This window comes from Phyllostomus hastatus, unplaced genomic scaffold (genome assembly GCF_019186645.2).
Source record: "Phyllostomus hastatus isolate PE091 unplaced genomic scaffold, TTU_PhHast_1.1 phas_scaffold_1224, whole genome shotgun sequence".
Taxonomy (NCBI): Eukaryota; Metazoa; Chordata; class Mammalia; order Chiroptera; family Phyllostomidae; genus Phyllostomus; species Phyllostomus hastatus.
In genome coordinates, this window is record NW_025334008.1 from 1,325,121 (window position 1) to 1,343,204 (window position 18,084).

The window sequence follows — 18,084 nt, forward strand, 5'->3', positions numbered from 1 at the left end:
GTCACATTATTTCTCCCGCCTCTACTTCGCCCCTTCCGCGCGTTTTCTTGGGAATCCAATTGTCTGAACGTGTTTCTATGGCAACCCTCCCGCTGTTCCCTTGAGAAATCAAAAGCCTCCTCTTCTTCTAGAAAAGACTGAACGCTAATTAGGTTGTTCTTCAGCAGAATAAAAGCTGGACTTCAATACCAGTTGCCACCTGACGCGTATTCTGTTTCTCCTCACCGAAGTGCTCGGCGGGACCTCTAAAGACCGGGATGTGGAGGAAATTAGGGAGACAATGAAAGCGTCCGCACAGCACTCTGGGAAACGTAGTCTTTGCGCTGGCGCAGACTATCCCGCGTGGAGAAATTCCGAGTAAGTTCAGGAGGCACTGATAGTGGCTGTGACGCAGCACCTGTGACGCGGAACCTGTGAGAGGAATCCGGTCTCTGGCTCTCCCTGGGCTGGGGTCGCGGCTGTTAACTGCGCACTGCAATATCGAGGTGAGGAGACGCCGGGATTGGGATTACTGAGAACTCTGAAGGTTTGGGCGGCGGGGCGCTCCGGTTTTCCCTGAGTGTTAATGAAAACTTCTCTCGGCGTCCGCGGCAAAGGGCGCGTTGCCTTGGGCGGTAGCTCTAGGTGGACTCTTGAACCCTGGTTCAGAGCATGTTACGGGCCAGGCTGTCGCTTAAGTCGTTTCCAGTCCTCGTCGGCAGCGTTCCATTTCACTTTATTTTGGGGTGAGGAGACCCAGGCACGAGAGGGTGGTTTGCTTGAAGTTGTTGGTAGAGTTGAGCAGGATCTTGAGGGATGCATGAATGGGAGTTCTTTCGGGAGGTCAAAGGACTGAACATTTAATTGAGCGCTTTCTGCGTGCTGCCCTCGCATTTTCTCCTCTAACCTCCTCATCAACGCTGAGAGATTAGTGTAGCTCCCCGGTTTTCTCGGATGTCCTTGGCGCCAGGATCATCTTGGGAATCAGACCCGGGAAATCGAGTATTTCTGCCAGGAAAGGCTTGAATACACGCTGAAAGGACTGTACGTTGCCTATGGCAATTCGGATTAAGTTTTGCTGCTAATTTATGAATAAAGTTCTGGTTTTCAGAGCTTTTTTGGTTTTTAGAATTACGGATGAGTGCCTGCGGATCTGTTGTGCTTGCCCCATTTTGTACATGTGGCAACTGAGGCACAAGAGAAGGTGAATGATCTGGCCGTCGTCCCACACTAAGAAGCAGGAAGACCTCAGGGCCTATGGTTTAGTTTAAGTAACTCTGACAGCCTGGGTGGTGACCTTGAGGGTTCCCGTTTCTTTTCTCCCAGGGTTGAGGGTGCATGAGATGTGGACAGATCGTAATTTGGAAACTAGGCAGATATTGCAAGCTCAGCTAAAGGAGAGAATCTGCTGGTGAGGACTGTGGGACATTAGGGAGTATTTACCTCCTAGGGGTGGGGTGGAGGTAGATTTAAATGAGCCCCATCTAGCTAGCTTCGTGGGAATGCAGACCCAGCATGGCCAAGTCCTAAGATTTTTCAGAAGCTGGAGAGCGAATTTATAGGTGGAATATCCCAGTTTGGGGCTTCTTTAGGTAATTTTCTTTCAAGACCTCCCATTTGCCAGCACCGTGTGGGCCAAATATAGTATCTATGGACTGAAGTATACTCACAAGTTGAGGCTTACATCTGTCATGTGAAGAAAATCATTGAGAGTGAATGTTAGCACTTACTGCCATACTGCATTGCCTTATCTGTTATCACAATATCTGGAAAGCCTGGAAGATGTTTTTTGTTTTTCATAAATTTGGTGCCCAAACCTGACCAGAACTGCTGTAATTTATAACCTTTAATTAAACTTTAATTATCCTACCTAGTGTGAGTATTTATACCCTTCGCTCTAGAAATATTGAAATGTTCAATAGCAAAATACTGCCTGTCCTGTTACAGAACAGTCCGGGGGTGGGGGTGAATGATATACTATTACCAAAAAGGACCTCCCCTTTTTTCTCTGGGGATCCCCCCCAACGAGGTTCGCTATGCCTACTGCCAGAGGAAAGACGTTTCTCAATGCCAGAGATTTGTGAAAACAAAAGGAATTATTTAAAAGTTATACAGACTTAGAGTAGTGACTTAATGTCTTCATTAAAATACTAAAGTCCTTTAGAATACCCACAGATGCACACAGTCCTTCCTTCTCCCTCTGCCCTAGTCTGGGGTACCGTATCTCAGGAAAAGAAGTAGCAGTCCATGATTCGAGTTCCTGGCACCATCAGCTGTGTTGCTGCCACGATCTCCAGTGAATACAAAGCCATGTGGCACCTTCTCATGGCCCACCAGCAAGAGTCCTTTCACCCCTTTTCTTCCAGGCAAAGTCTGTCCTATTTCCTAAGCCACGTGGCAAAAGGGAGCACCCCAAAGCCGTGAGGTTCTCCCTTGTATGGCTGCCATATCTGGGTTTAAATCCCTGCACCAGTCTTCCTCTGCAGCCCCATTTCCGATTCCTCCTACAATCAGTTACACCTGCCAGCATTCCTGTATTCTTCCAGCTTTCCTGGACTGCCATAGTGAGCCTGGGCAGATATGGCTCCATGGCATGGAGCTAATCTTTCACGCAGGCGCTGTAACCAGGGGGAGTTGCTCCCAGTTACATCTTGGGTGGAAGTCACTTCTATCCCCCTGGCTCAAAGCACAGCCACAGCTATTTAACATATCCATGAAACCAGTTAAAAGTTATATGTATGTTAAATGCCCATGCCAGAGGTTAGCTGCAAAGCTGTTGCTGTACAACACAGCTCTGGCCCTGGCTGGTGTGGCTCAGTGGATTGAGTGCGGGCCTGCGAACCAAAGGGTAGTGGTTCGATTCCCAGTCAGGGCACATACCTGGGTTGCAGGCCAGGTCCCCAGAAGGGGGCATGTGAAAGGCAACCACACACTGATGTTTCTCTCCCTCTCTCTCCTTCCCTTCCCTTCTCCTCTCTCTAAAACTAGATAAATAAGCTCTTAAAAAAAAAAAAAAAAAGCAAAACGGCCCTGCCTGGCATAGCTCAGGATTGAGCGTGGGCTGCGAACCAAAGCATCACAGGTTCGATTCCCAGCTAGGGCACATGCCTGGGTTGCAGGCCATGGCCCCCAGCAACAACACATTGATGTTTCTCTCTCTCTCTTTCTCCCTCCCTTCCCTCTCTAAAAATAAATAAATAAGTCTTTTTAAAAATTTGTTAAAAAAAAATGCAAAACAACACAGCTCTGAATGGCCCTGCTCCATGTGCCCCATTCCTCCGGCTCAGACTTGGGGGATGGTGGGGTCATCCTATATATATTTTTCTAATATTTCCTGGACACCTTGAGTTCTGGACCCTATTACATATCCCTGTTTGGGGCCCCCCTCTTGGCTGCACCCTGTTACAGTCCTACATTGCACTGGGATTCTAATGAAATATATTGTATAAATGTGTGTCACCTTTATAAAATCTGAGAGTTTGTGGGCCTTGGTCATTAAGTCATCCTGCTGCTTCATGATATGGAGTGTTTTCAGTGCTCTGTTGACACCTGCTCCTTAGGAAATTCACAGGAGCTATAAATGTGTAAAAAGCCATCAGTGTTTTGCATATTATGGGTCATGAAAAGAACTCAGTTGAGCAGTGACTATAATTTTTTTTTCCATGGAAAAAAGTGACTAGAATAAAAACCATGCCAGACATTCTGCTTTGTGAGATTAAGTGTTATCTCATGAAACTTTTGTTTAGTTATGCATGTGAATGAGCAGTCATGATATAGATTGTCCATGTTACTATGGGTCAAGGTTAAAAAAAAAGAAAGTTGAAGAATTCTGCTGCTGTTGAAATAGCAACAGTTTGGAGGCCAACTGACTTGGACACAAATTCTAGAGACGACAGATAATCCAGGCTCTCAGAAGCATTGTCCCAAGGGTTCAATGAGAAATACGTGTTCTGTTAGCAGATATTCTGTGCTGTGCTACAACAGAGAAGTGCGTGAGACAGGTCCCAAATATGTACTTATTGTGATTAAGTGCTGAGAATGGTTGTGAAGTTGCTGTGTCAGCTCTGAAACACAGTGGAAACTTGGGGCTGGGGTAGTTTCAATAAATAACAATTGTGATTCCTGCAGGGAAACTGATGTTCTGACTGATCCTACTTCTGGACATTTTGGGGACTCATTCAACATGGCCAAGAAATCAGTCCTAGAAGGAAGGAAGACTTTCTCCCAGTTTCCTTGTCCTTCCTGCAGTGCTGCCAGCTGGGAATGTGGAGGGGAAGGAGGGGAAGGAGGGGGAGCTTAAACCAGACTGCTGGGCCTAGTTGGCTACTACTGAGGTGAGTTGAGGGTCCCTCCACCCTAACAGATCATCCCCAAAAGCTGCACAGTTGGCCTGCCTTTGTTCTGGGCTCACTGTCTTCTCGTGGTCGTGATCTTTTTCTTTTTAATCCTTACCTGAGGATATGTTTATTGATTTTAGAGAGAGGAAGGGGGAGGGAGACAGAAGAACAGAGAAAGAGAGAGAAATGTGAGGGAAATGTGAGAGACAAACATTGATCAGTTGCCTCCTGTAGGGACCGAACCTGCAACCTTTTGAAGTATGGGATGACACTCCAACTAACTGAACCATCCATCCTGGAAGTCTTGAGCAATATTTAAGTAAAACTCTCACGTTCTTACTCTCCTGCTCACTACCCTTCCAGGCACCTCATTGCTTACAGGATAAAATCCAGGTTTCTCAGCTTTTTCCTGCATGATCTGGGTCCTGCGCTCCTCCATGGCATCTTACCTTCCCTTGTACTCACATAAGCCATACTCCCTTGTTGGACTTGTAGTAAAATGTTCCACTATACTTTCCAGCCCCCCAGCCTTTTCTCAGGCTCTTCCCTCAGGCTAGAATACCCTACCTCCCATCCGTGGCTGGTAAGTCTTGCACAGCCTTTGAGACCCAGCTCTGGTCTCCTCCCACAGAGGAGCCTGCTGCCCCCACTGTGGAATGAATCGCCCCGGATGTGACTGTCCCTGTCTATGTCCATCAGCCCCGTCAGGTTAGACACAACTGCCTTTTGGTTGAGTCCTTCCTGTCTGCTAGGAACAATGCCGGAGCTTCCCAGCAGCATCAGTCACTTCCCAGAAAAGCCCTTGAGATGGGGTAGAAAGCAGGGCTCTGAGGGGGCATGTGACTTAATTGCCAACAGTTACCCACAGAGGAAAGTAGTGGGGCCATACATGAGACCCAAACTATAGACAGGTTTCATTCTTATTTGAAATGTGTATGTGTGTGTGTGATGGTGGAGGTCTGGAAGGAACACACCAGATAGCCACAGGTTCACCTGGAAATAGGGTGCTGGGGAAGGCTGCCACTTTTTGTTGTCAGTACTTCTCTAGCTTTGAATTTCTATTCTGTTCCCTGGGAACTTTTAAAGTTAAATGAAATGGCATCACTAAAATTGGCAGAAAGGTGCTTCCAGCTGTCATGCAGCCAGAAGTGGATCGAGCATCATGTATGAGGGCTCTTGCCCGCTCCGTGTTGTACTGAATCTAATCAGGCTGCTGCTCCACTGACTAGTTTCCAGGAAGTGCATCAGGCAGAGGAGTAGCTAAATGATACCGAGAAGCACTGTATCCAGACTGGGACTTGCTGAATCTGGAACATGGGATTCAAAAGGCGGAAAGGTGCAGGTGTAGATAAAAACCCTTCCGAAGCATATCAGCCCATTCAGTACAGAGCATAGGCCTCCTTGGTTTCTGATTCAAACAAGCCAACTATAAAAACATAGCATTGAACCCAGTCAAAATCAGAGACAGAAGGCAGAATGGCAGGTGACAGACTGGGGGTAGGGAAATGGAAAGTCAGTGTTTAATGGGGACACAGTTTTAGTTTTGCAAGATGAAGAGATTTCTGGAGATGGATGGTGGGGATAGTTGTGCAACAGTGTGGATGTGCTTAATGCCACTGGACTGTACACTAAAAATTGGTTGAGATGGGAGATTTTGTATGGCTTTTACCACAAGAAAAAAAATGGGAGGAAAAAACCACCATTGCCATGCAGGACAAATCCGAATACTGACTCTGGATGTGGCGTACATATGTGTGCAGTAGTAAGGGGTTCTCCTGTGAATACTGAAGTTTTCACAGGTGAGATCTGATGCCACCTGGGATTAACTTTGAAGTCTTTTTTCCTCGACCAAAAAATAAAATAAAAGTGGGGAAAGAGGCTTAATGAACAAAACAAACATGTTAATAGGATGGGGATTGAAGCTGGGTGACAGATATGTGGCCGTTTATTGCGTGCATGTCTCTATTTGGGTATACATTTGAAAATTTCCATAATAAAAGCTTCAAATCTTGAACAAACACTGAAAAAGCGAAAGCCAGAAATCAATAGATTTTAGGATCGAGCAGACCTGAGTTTAAGTCCTGCCTGTGTCCCTTCACCAAGACTTTGTGTCCTTGCCTACAATATATGGGAATGCCCAGTCTCTTAGGTTGGAAGGTCCTCACAAGACCATTTTTCCAAAGGCCTGGCACACGGAGGGTGGGGGTGGGGTACATTGAGTGAGCCACTGGGCCCTTCCCCAGCCCTGGAGTCACTGATAGTGTGTTGTGTTTCAGTAATTTGTGACCCTCAAGGACGGGGCCATGGACTTCACTTTGGAGGACTGGGAGCAGCTGGGGCTGGATCAGGAGGACCTGTTCTGGGACAAGGCACTGGACAACTACCAGAATCTCTTCTTGCTGAGTGAGTGTGCACCCCAGCCCTGCTTGGTGATCCCCTGTGGTTCCCTGTCACCCCCAGGATGAACTCCTAGCTCCTAAACACATCAGAACCAGCATGATCTAGCTCAGCAGTGCTCAGTTGGCTGAGCCTGCCCCCCAGGGGATATTGGCAATGCCTAGCAGGCAAGGAAAACCCCCACGACTAAGGGTTACCTGACCCCAGTGTCAGTGGTGGCAAGGTTGACAAGCCCGGCTCTAGCCCATCTGCTACCACAGCTTCAGCAGCACTTTGCTCTTTATTCCTCATCCTGACACTTTGGGGTCTTCACATTTGCTCTCTCCTCTGCCTAGAATTGCAACCCCATTAACACTCCCTCCTCTCTCTCCTGCTTAGCTTGCCCCCCTCCTTCATTTTCTGGCTGCTGCTTTTATGGTCTGTCTCCTCCTGCCAGATGGGAGCTTCCTGAGGGCACCTGTGTTGCTCACTGGTGGATGCTGGCACTTGCAGCAAGCAGTACCTGCCATGGGGACTCAGTAAATGGCTCCTTAGTAAATGAATGAATAGTGAGAGGTGCTGTGTCAGGAGCCAGGTCCTGCGCTGAGTCAATCCTCAGAACTCCTTCAATCTTCCAGTCACCCCATGAGGAAGTTTGACTGTCCGTATTTTGCTGAGCTTTTTAAACCTATTGAAAGAGGGGGAGTCATTTTTGTAGCCGCATTTAGGTTCCCAGGACTACCCCCAGGTTTGGTGATTTACTAGGATGTGCAGGACTTACCGTATAGTTGTCCTTATGCCATGATCCGTGACAGTGAAAGGACAGACAGCACAGTTAGTAAGGGGAAAGGCACGTGTGGTCAAGTGCACGGGAGACTAGAGACAACTTCCAGAGCCCTCTCCCCGTGGAGTCATACAGGACACGTTTAATTCCCCCAGCTACGAGTGTGACAGCATGTGTGAAATGTTGACCAGGGATGCTCCTTAGAGATTCCACACCCAGGGCTGGTCACGGAGGCACTCTCTGCCTGGAACACACCAACGTTCCAGACACTCAGAAGGAAAGCAGGTGTTCAGCAGAACAGTTTGGGCATGCAGAGCCCCTCTGTTTGGTCAGAGAATGCTGGAACCCTCCTGAAATCCAGGTTCCCAGACACCAGCCCAGGGCAGCCTTGAGAGCAGGCTTTTCTGTGGAGAGCAGCCAGCCTGCTCTGTTAGCCCTTTTCACAGGCTGTGACCACCAGCATCGCACAGTAAGCAAGTGGCTTGACTGAGACTCCGCTTGGGACCTACCTGTGCAGCTCCAGGGTCCCAGCGTCCCAGGTCCATAATACTCACTCACCTCAGTTGGATCAGCTCATTCCTTTTTCCCAGTGTCTCAGTTCTTTCTTTTCCCAAAACAGGAATTTATTCCAAAAGATGAGAAAAAGAAAAGATTCTATACTGGAAACTATATGTAATTTTATCACATTGGGACAGGTTTTCTCCAAACTGTACCCAATATCTGCTATCGAAGCAGCTTTTGGGAGATCCAGTCTCAGCTTCTTTTCAGTTTTTCAACTCCAGCCTGCAGGAGAAATGCATTCCCTTTGATGCCCTTGCTCATCTGTGTATATGTATGGGTTTCCTATGGCTGCTCCTACAAATGCCACAAGTGTAGTGGCTTAAAATAACACATTCTTACAGTTCTGTGGGTCAGAAGCTTAAAATGGACCTGACTGGGCTAAAACCAAGGTGTTGGCAGGGCTGGCTCCAGGGGAGATCTGTTTCCTTGCCCCTTTTCAGCTTCCAGAAGCTTCCTGCTCTGCTTGCGTCATGGCGCCTTCCTTCATCTTCGAAGCCAGCAGTGGCCTTTCCCCTGGATTGTGACTCGGCTCCCTTCCTTGAGGAAGTTGGGGGAGGGCAGTACAGGACTGCTTGAGTTCTAGAACCCCGACATCCTCTATCACAGGGCCCAACCCCCAGAGGCCTCGGGCGATGTGTGGTCCATAGGCAAATGAGTGAACCATGAATGATTAAGTATGGGCCTCTTCATCTTGCAAGCTCTGCTAATCCCTTGAGGTGTTGCAAGTTTTGTGCCCACAGCCCCAGCTGTCATATCTCTGAACATCCTGGATTATGACTGTTTCAGGCCCTCTTCCACTGGACCAGGAACCCTGCAGGGTGGGTGTCCCCAAAATCGGCTAACGCTGCAGCTAGATAAAGCATGCTGGATAAAGCATTGCATAGTTGAGATCCAGAAGGTTCCTATTGAGCAGGTGAATGTCCTCCACATCCTGGTTGACAACAATGCTGTTCTCTCCCTGCAGACCCCCTGAGACCCAGCCTGACCAATCCAGATGGTGGGGAAGAGCTAAAGACCCTGGTGAGAGGAAGTCCAGAAGTGACAGGCCCTGGTAAGTGGGAGAGGAGGGGCCACCAGCCCCTGGTGGGAGGGTGGTGGGATCCTGGGGCATGGCCCTCTGTACTCTCATGGAGTATGTCTACCCAACTATCAGGACCCCCAGCTTCTGGGATTTTAGTCTTCCACATGCTGGCTTCTGTCCCTTTGTCCTGACAGAGATGGGACCCTCATTCTGCATGCCTGCTGTCTCTCTGTCTACCTCAGCGTTCAGCACATGGCTGTCCAGGTACCTTTCCTGTCCTCTCCTTGGTCCTTCCAGACTCAGCAGGGGGCAGCCTTCCATTCCCTAAGTTGGTCTCCATCTTCCTGCTTCATGCCCCCTGATACTGTGGACACCCTGGTCTAAATGTTTTGACCCCTTCATGCAGGCCCAGCCCTCCTTCCTGGCCCATGGAACACAGCAGATGGCTACAACTCAAGCCTGGGCATTTGCTCTGCTCTCTCCCAGGCCACAGTTCCCCCAGGGGGATCAGTTTAAATAGTAAAGATTCCCTGGTGTGACGCTGGTCAAGATGTCCCCACTGGGATAAAGAAGAGGCAGAGGCCTTATCTAGAGCATGACAGACTTTTCTCATGGTTTGATTGTTAATAAGAGAACAGTCCCTGAACCAGAAACCATGGAGTGGTGGCTGCACAGCTTGGTCAATGTGCAGCTCCATTCTTGGCTCACCCAGGAGCTCGTGAGCACGAGTCCTCTGCAGCCTCCTGCAGTGTTTTCACGTAGGTGACTAACCCAGGCACAGATTCCTGCTCTCTCGGATTTCTCTTTCTGCCACTTTAACATAAGGCCGTTTCCAAGCACGTGGAGCCACGACTTTATCAATGAGCAGATATAGCCTTTGTGTTAACAGTTGTATGGCATTGTTATCATTTCTTGTCCCTTGATCAATGTTCTCTAGGAAGTAGGTCTCAGCTGATGAGGATGATGGTGGAGAGTGTCTGCTGAGAGGACACCCCCAACCCCGTGGAGGCCCTGCAGTTGCCCAGCTCCTATCTTAAATCCCCTTGGACATGGTTTCCCTGTTTCCTGTGATGCCAGTTCCAACTGGATCACCATTTTGACCTCTTCTTCAGCCCCTGATGGACAGGCCTGACTCAGGACCCATCCCCTGTTCTCTCTCTTGTCAGTGTCCTCACCCTGCAGCTCCTGTCTTTCCACCCAGGAGAACTAAGGCATTTGCACTTTCTCTCTTTCAGACACAGCTGAGGCCAAGATCTCCCTGCTGCAAGAATTCTCAGAAGAAGGACTCTCTCAGGAGATTACGGAGACATTTTCCAAGGACGGCCTCTGGAACCCTAACTTGGGAGAAGCCTGCATGGGTGAGAGCTGGTTGGATAGTTTGCTAGGAGATCCAGAAAGTCTTCTGAGCTCTGACACTGTCACCAACAAGGATAGTTCCACAGAGTACACGGGTCATAAACTCAAGAGCAGCCTCAGTCGTGAGTCCCTCCTTTTCACCAGAGAGGATTCCCTGATCTCTGATGTTTCCGAGAAGAGCCTGATGCCAGCTAGGTCTCAGGAGTGTAGGAATGACTTCGATTCCCACTCAGGCCAGAGTCAGCAATATACTACTGTCCAGGAAGTAGTGCAACCATATAAGTGTAGTGAATGTGGGAAGAACTTCAGCCGGAGTTGCAGTCTCCTCCAGCACTGGATTATTCATATGAGGGAGAAACCACCTGGGAACGAAGAGGACGAGAATGGTTCCGACCAGAGTCCTTGCCTTTTTGAGTATCCAACGACTCAAACAGGCTACGCATCCTATGTGTGCGAAAAGTGCGGGGAAACTTTCAGTCACAACACACACCTTCTGTTACATCAGAAAATTCACACTGAAGAAGAAACATGTAAGAGTCAGGACAGTGACCACCCATCAGGTCCTGGCTCACAGCCTGTTGAGCAGCATAAAACCCACAAAGGTGGTAAATCCTATAAGTGCAATGAGTGTGGCAAGAGTTTCGGCCAAATCATTCATCTTACTAGGCATCAGAAGACCCACATGCGGAAACGCTATGAATGTGCCAAATGCAAGGCCGCCTTCAACTTTAACAAACACCTCCTGCAACATCAGAAAGTTCATTCTGTGAAAACTACCTCTGAGTGTCAGGAATGCGGGAAGGCCTTCAGGCAGAGGTCAGCCCTTATCAAGCATCAGTCTGTTCACACTGGAGAAAAGCCTTATAAGTGTGATGAGTGTGGGAAAGCTTTCAGCTATATCTTGACCCTAAGGAGCCACCAAAGGGTTCACAGTAAAGAAAAGCCTTACAAATGCAATGAATGTGGGAAAGCCTTCTACCAAAACACTCACCTGAGTGAACATCAGAGGATTCACACGGGGTACAGGCCCCACAAATGTGACAAATGCACCAAGGGTTTCAGCCGGCCTTCCCACCTGATGCGACACCAGTCTGTTCATGCCACAGAAAGGCCCTACAGCTGTGCCGAATGCAAGCAGACCTTTAGCCATAATGAACACCTTGTTCAACACCAGAAAATCCATGCTGTGGAAGTCCGCCATGAATGTCAGGAGTGTGGTGAGCACTTCGTTTGCAGGTCGACCCTAATGAGCCACCAAAGTGTTCACACCCAAGAACAAGGACTTGGCGAGAGTGGAAAGATCTTGAATCAGAACCTACAACAAAAAGAGCATCTAGGGACTGGTGAGAAGCCCTTTAAGTGTAACAAATGCGAGAAAACCTTCGACTGCAGCAAATACCTGACTCAGCATGAGAGGCTTCACACCAGGGAGAAGCCCTTTGAGTGTAACCAGTGTGAGAAAGCCTTTGGCCAAAGTACACAACTCATTCGCCACCAGATGAGCCACTCTGGGGTGAGGCCATATAAATGTGGGGACTGTGGGAAGGCCTTCATCCACAGCACCCCCCTCACCAAACATCAGTGCCTACATGAGAGCAAGTGCCCCTTTAAGTGTAAAGAATGTGGAAAGACTTTCAACCACAGTGCACATCTCTCAGAACATCAGTTAATTCACACTGTGGAGAAACCCTTTAAATGTAACCAGTGTGCCAGAGTCTTTGTGCACAGTAAGTACCTTATTCAGCATCAGAGAAGTCATACTAGAAAGACATCTTTTGAGTGTAATAAATGTGGAAAGACATTCATACACCGCTGGCGCCTTTCTAAGCATCAGAGGGTTCACACACGTGAGAAACCCTATAAATGTGGCGATTGTGAGAAAACCTTCAGCCTGAATGCTCTACTTATTCGACACCAGAGAGTTCACACTGGGGAAAAGCCTTACTTTTGTCAGGAATGTGGGAAAGCCTTCAGTCAGAGCTCATGCCTTTCTGTTCACCTCAGAGTTCACACTGGGGAAAAGCCCTTCCTGTGTGTCGCATGTGGGAAATCCTTTTCCCAGAAAACAAATCTGAGGCAGCATGAGAGAATTCACACTGGGGAGAAGCCTTACATCTGTGATGTGTGTGGGAAAGCCTTTGGCTTCAGAGCGCATCTCAGTGAGCACCAGAGAATTCACACCCAAGAGAAACCATATCAGTGTCAACACTGTCAGAAAGCCTTTCGCTTCTATGTAGGTCTCCACCGACATCAGAAAGTCCACACTCAAAAGTAACAAGTAGCAATACTTCTTGTGGCTGCCAGGCTGCAGCAGGGCCCAACATCTGAGACCTAAAGTTGAAACCATCGCATGGTAAGTCCATCCTCCCTCCACCCCCTGCAAAATAGATAAGTCTCTTTATTAATAAAGATTGACTAGGAAAATTTGCACACAAGTTTCATTAAAACAATGAAAACACAAAAGAAGCTGTGTAGCATCCAAATTCAGAGATAGACTCTGGGGACAGTCTGCTGGATTAAATCTCACCTCTGCCACCTAAGTGACCTGCAGACTCTTATTATCTCTCAGGACCTCAGTATATAATAGTGACCTACCTCAGAGGGCTGTTGTGAGGACAAATAGGTGCAAAGCACTTAGAACTGAATGCCCTGCACATAGTACTCACCAAGCAAGAGCTATATGTGTGCATCACATATAAATATACTCTTTTATGTTAAAAGGAAGAGAAGACTTAGCAACCTTCTCTTTACTGCAGTTAATGTCATAATATTTTTTTAAGATTTTATTTATTTATTTTGAGAGAGAAGGGAAGAGAAGGAGAAAGAGAGGGAGAGAAACATCAATGTCTGGTTGCCTCTCATGCGTCCCCTACTGGGGACTTGGCCCGCACCTCAGGCATGTGCCCTGACTGGGAATCGAACCAGTGACTCTTTGGTTTGCAGGCTGGCACTCAATCCACTGAGCCACACCAGCCACAGCTAATGTCTTTTTTTTTTTTTAAGTTTTTCTCCAAAATGCCTTTGACTTAATTTGGTTCCCCAAACTCAGCACATGAATCTTTTTTAAGTCTAACCTTGCCTTCCCCTCCATCTCTGCTCTGTCCTAGTATTAACTAGTCCACAGAAAGCCAGTAAGAACATTTAAACTAACATCAAATGGCCAAAACATTCCACTCTTAACCTTCCATACCCCTCATTCAAAAGGACCCTTTCTACATTCACATGCCACCTTTTCCCATAATCTTCCTGCATTTCAAGTTGTTGGTTAAATTTAAAACAATACCCAATTTGTCATGGGAGTTAATGATACTGGAAACAGCTGGATTCAGTCAGGAAAGCTGCACTAGATGTTGTCACAGTTAACACTATACAAAGGATAGGCTTGTGAAAACTGTGATGGATTGCCAGAATGTTCTTCATACACCATTTTTCTAAGCTGACCACTCACCAGGCGCTTTGCTAGGCACCAGGGTAGGGAATGTCAATATGGCAAACCCTGCCCTTGCCTTGAAGCTTCTGGAATCCAAGGGAAATGGATGGTACCATTTTCATAGGGAGTGCTGTTATTGACAAGTGACATCTTAAAATGCCACATTCCCTCATGCCACAGTAAGTTCTGGGGCCACTGAGGATTGCTGGAGAGCCCATTAAGGAAATGAACCTTCCTCTTGGAGCTGTCAAGTCAACAGATCACCTTGGCCAGTCCTGTTCTACAGCAGAGACTCACCTCATGGAACTACACAGCCTTCTCCCTCTTGATGGTGCCTCATTTCTGGGCTTTTGTGCCCTACCCACTAAGTGAACAAGTCATGCGTTTGCTGAAGCACAAACAGAATCTTATTAAGACATTGGACTCTTAATATCTTTCATATTCTTGGTGCTAAAAAAGTTTAGGAGTAGGTGCCTTGTGCTCCTGAGCTTTTAAAACCTTGTGCCTTGAGTTCTGCTGATTGGTTCTGTTGTTGAAACTGGGAATTTAATGGTGGATCATTCGGCCCACTGCACAGGGAGGAGCACACTGGTTTTCTGTTGGCCAAAATGTACAACTCCCCGTGCATGGTCTGGTCTGGGCAACAGGCCTGCTACATGCCAAAGGGGACTACAAAGTGTACAGGTAGGCCAGAGGTGGGAACTCAAATCAAGAAGTGTGTTCACTTAAGTTTTGACAGCACACACACAAGTCAGAGACCCTTTGGAAAATCAGCAGCCATGGGAGGGGCAGGGGAAGCAGTTTCTGTAACTAATGACCGGTATTGAGGGACAGGGTAGAAATGCCCTTGTGTGTATGTTGGTTCTTTGATTAAAGTTTTGAATCTAAAGGTGCTGGTTCCTTCTCTCAGCCTGATGCCACATGCCTGGCCAGGTTACTGGGTGTATAGAGTCCCTGCCTGCCAGTTTTCCTGTCCCAGTGGGGGAGGGCGTGCAGTGGTGAAAACCATCCCATATTAAGAGGGCAGTTAAATATGTTTGCCCAAAGACTGGGAGGGAAACTACACAATTTCAGCCCATCCTCAGATGCATCATCAAACCACACTTTTCCATTCTGGTGCAATCCTAATTAGTCAAGGAGAAAGCACGGACAGCATGGTATTTACATATCTCTACAAAGACACAGCAGGCCTTAGGCTCTGGCAATAGTTTTAGCTAGAATTTAATATTTGGCTCTGTTGCCATTTATTTTCATTTCCCCCCTTTTTCCTTTACTAACAAAAGACACTGGTTTCCTGCTCATGGTAGTGGTAGAAAGTCCTCTTTAAAAATAAATTGATTTAAGGGGAAAAAAGTAAATTGATTTAAAGGGAAAAATACATGGTATACACACAGCAAAAACTGACGATGGTGTATAGCTGAAAGAGGGTTGGGGAACACTGAGTTAACTAAAGCCTAGCATGCACCCCTGTCAATAGACTGCTATGTCAGGAAGAACTAGGTTATGCTGTGGCAACACAGTTAAGTGTCAGATCTCAGTGGCTGAACAGAACAATGGTTTATTCTGGTCACTCACACTACATGTCCTCTGTGGGTTGGCAGGGGTTGGGGACAGTGGGTGGCTAGGTCTGGTCTATCCACCTGAGAGACCAGGGTATAGCCCGACCAGCTGGAACATGTGACCTTGGTTACCACGGCAGGAAAAGGAGGGATCTGGAAGCTTCTGCAGGAGTTTATCACTGCCTCAGCCTGAAAGTGCTACTGGTCACTTTCATTCATGTTCCCTTAGTCAGAACTAGTCACTTTGGCTCCACTACAAAAGGGCTGGGTAGTGCCATCTCCTCTGTCCCCAACAGATGAGAACCGAGCCCTGGCTGGTGTGGCTCGGTGGATTGAGTGCCAGTCTGTGAACCAAAAAGTGGCCAGTTGGATTCCCAGTCAGGGCACATGCCTGGGTTTCAGGCCAGGTCCCCAGCTGGGGGCATGCAAGAGGCAACCAATCAATGTATTTCTCACACATCAATGTTTCTCTCCCTCTCTCCCCTCCTCTCTCTAAAAATAAAGATTTCCTGAAAAAAGAAGAGAACCAGATGGTCTCAGTAATGTCTAGCCCCATCAGCACTTTCTTGAAGACTTCCTGATAATATTGGGAAGGGCTCGTGATAGGATATAAGCAGGAGTCCAGCCTTTAGGATATTCCCAAGAAATGGTGATTACAGAAAAAAAAAGGTGAAGAAAATCTTAAGTATTTGTTTCTGAGTTAAATAAGTTTCTTCCTTATACTTTGTGGTATTTCCCAGGTTTTTCACAATGGCCAGTACTATTTAATTACAGATATAATGCACAATTACATTCTTTAAAAAAAATTCCAGCCCTGGCTGATGTAGCTCAGTGGATCGAGCGTGGGCTGCGAACCAAAGTGTCGCAGGTTCGATTCCCAGTCAGGGTACATGCCTGGGTTGCAGGCCATGACCCCCAGCAACCGCACATTGATGTTTCTCTATCTCCTTCCCTTCCCTCTCTAAAAATAAATAAATAAAATCTTTAAAAAAATTCCAACAATATAAAAATGTTCAGAGCAAAACAAAAGTCCCTTTTCCCCATCTGCAGCACCACTTTGAAGGTAACCCCTTGCATCTAGTATGTATTAGCTTCCTGTCCTCTCGTGTGCAGATTCTGGAAGATTTTAAGTATTGGGATGCTATAGAAGAGGTTTCTTTAAATGCCTTTCTAAAGCCTTTCAAAAATGCCAGTCCCAGCCTGTTTTTCCCCTCATAATTTGAGATTACTGTGACCTACAATAATGGTTTTCAAGTTTCCTGCTCACAGAACTCTTTCTTTTACTAGTGTTTTCTGAAGGGTAGGAAACACCAATATTTTGGAAGATGACACTGAGAAAGTCCCTTTTCAAGTCTCCCCCCCCCAAATTTTTTAAGATTTTATTTATTTGTAGACAGAGACAAAGGCAGGGAGAAAGAGGGAGAGAAACATCAATGCATGGTTGCTTCTCACGTGCCCCCTACTGGAGATCAGGCCTGCAACCCAGGCATGTGCCCTGACTGGGAATCAAATCGGTGACCCTTTGGTTCACAGGTCAGCACTCACTCCACTGAGCCACACCAGTCAGGGCTCTTTTCAAGTCTTGATGCTTCTGAGTTACCTCAATGGCTTTAACACCTGACATCTCATGTCTTCGGATGGGCAGAGGAGGACTCAAACTCAGCACTTTGGGTGGACAGTGCTATCCACTGAAAATATGAAACCTGCAGCTTTTATCACCTTTACACTTACCACCAATTTCCATTCATGGCAAGCGACACTAGTTTTCTATTCAGAGTTATGATCACAAGTGTTCAAGGGCATTGACTGAAATAAATAGAATCTTGGTGGAAGCAGCTGGCATCTCAGGAGGATACAAAAACCAAGGTATCATGTACATGCCTAACACTGAGAAGATACTGTTTGAAGAAATCGTACCTAAGAACTCACTGTATAAAAACAAAGTGGACACACTCTGACCAAAGGTTAAGGAAACTTACCTCTGTTGACCTGCTGTTCAGTGTGAAAGTGCTAGAGCCAGGATTTGAACCTATGCAGTCAGGTTCCAACCCTGAATCCCTAGCCATTATGCTTAAAACAAAGACTCGCGTTTCTGTCCTTTACCAGCTGGTGACCCTGCGCCATCACCTCTGCTCCTGTTTCCTCATACATAACACAACAATAACAATAGCAGGGACTCCACTGGGAGGTGGTGAGGATAAATGTTTAGAGCTGTGCCTGGCACCCAGTATGCGTACATATTAGTTGTTTCAGGATAATACTTTTTAGTGATTACTGGCATTAAAAACAACCCCCTATTTTCCAACACTACCCTTGGTTCATAATAAGCACTCAATACATTTTAATACTATAAATTTTAATTACGTATTTCGTAAGAGTATCATTTATAAACTTGGAATCCTAGCACTTAACCTCAAACTTAGAGCAACACCTAGCAATAAGTGATTGGAAAATAAAACAATAATACTTATACTAAACATTTACTTTCTTAAAAATTGAGCTTAGAAACAAACTGAGCAAAAAAATGGTGCCACAGCATTCAATTCAGTCAATGAGTCCCCAGACCAAGAGGAGATCCGTGAACAACTCTGGACGAATTCGCAATCAATCCATCCTGAGTATAAGGATTCTCAGAACAATCATCAGCGCGTTCAGCTCACTCCGGCTTCATTGGCTCAATC

The 18,084-nt window shown here is 46.8% G+C and overlaps 1 protein-coding gene across 5 annotated transcripts in view; it reads left to right on the forward strand.

Moving 5' to 3' along the window:
- The first annotated feature begins 9 nt into the window (after positions 1 to 9).
- Positions 10 to 18,084, forward strand: part of ZNF473 (zinc finger protein 473) — a 38,029-nt gene continuing 19,954 nt past the window's right edge. The window contains exons 1-5 of one of the 5 annotated variants that reach the window (XR_006787737.1): positions 10 to 485; positions 4,108 to 4,313; positions 6,593 to 6,719; positions 9,002 to 9,088; positions 10,294 to 12,767. Coding sequence is in view for 4 of the 5 variants with exons in the window: in XM_045856274.1 (XP_045712230.1) it covers positions 6,620 to 6,719; positions 9,002 to 9,088; positions 10,294 to 12,689 (2,583 nt within the window). In the remaining variant the exon portion in view is untranslated. Of the gene's footprint in view, positions 486 to 4,107; positions 4,314 to 6,592; positions 6,720 to 9,001; positions 9,089 to 9,252; positions 9,323 to 10,293; positions 13,211 to 18,084 lie in introns of those variants that run through there. The other 4 variants (XM_045856277.1, XM_045856274.1, XM_045856275.1 and 1 more) reach the window with 4 other exon arrangements.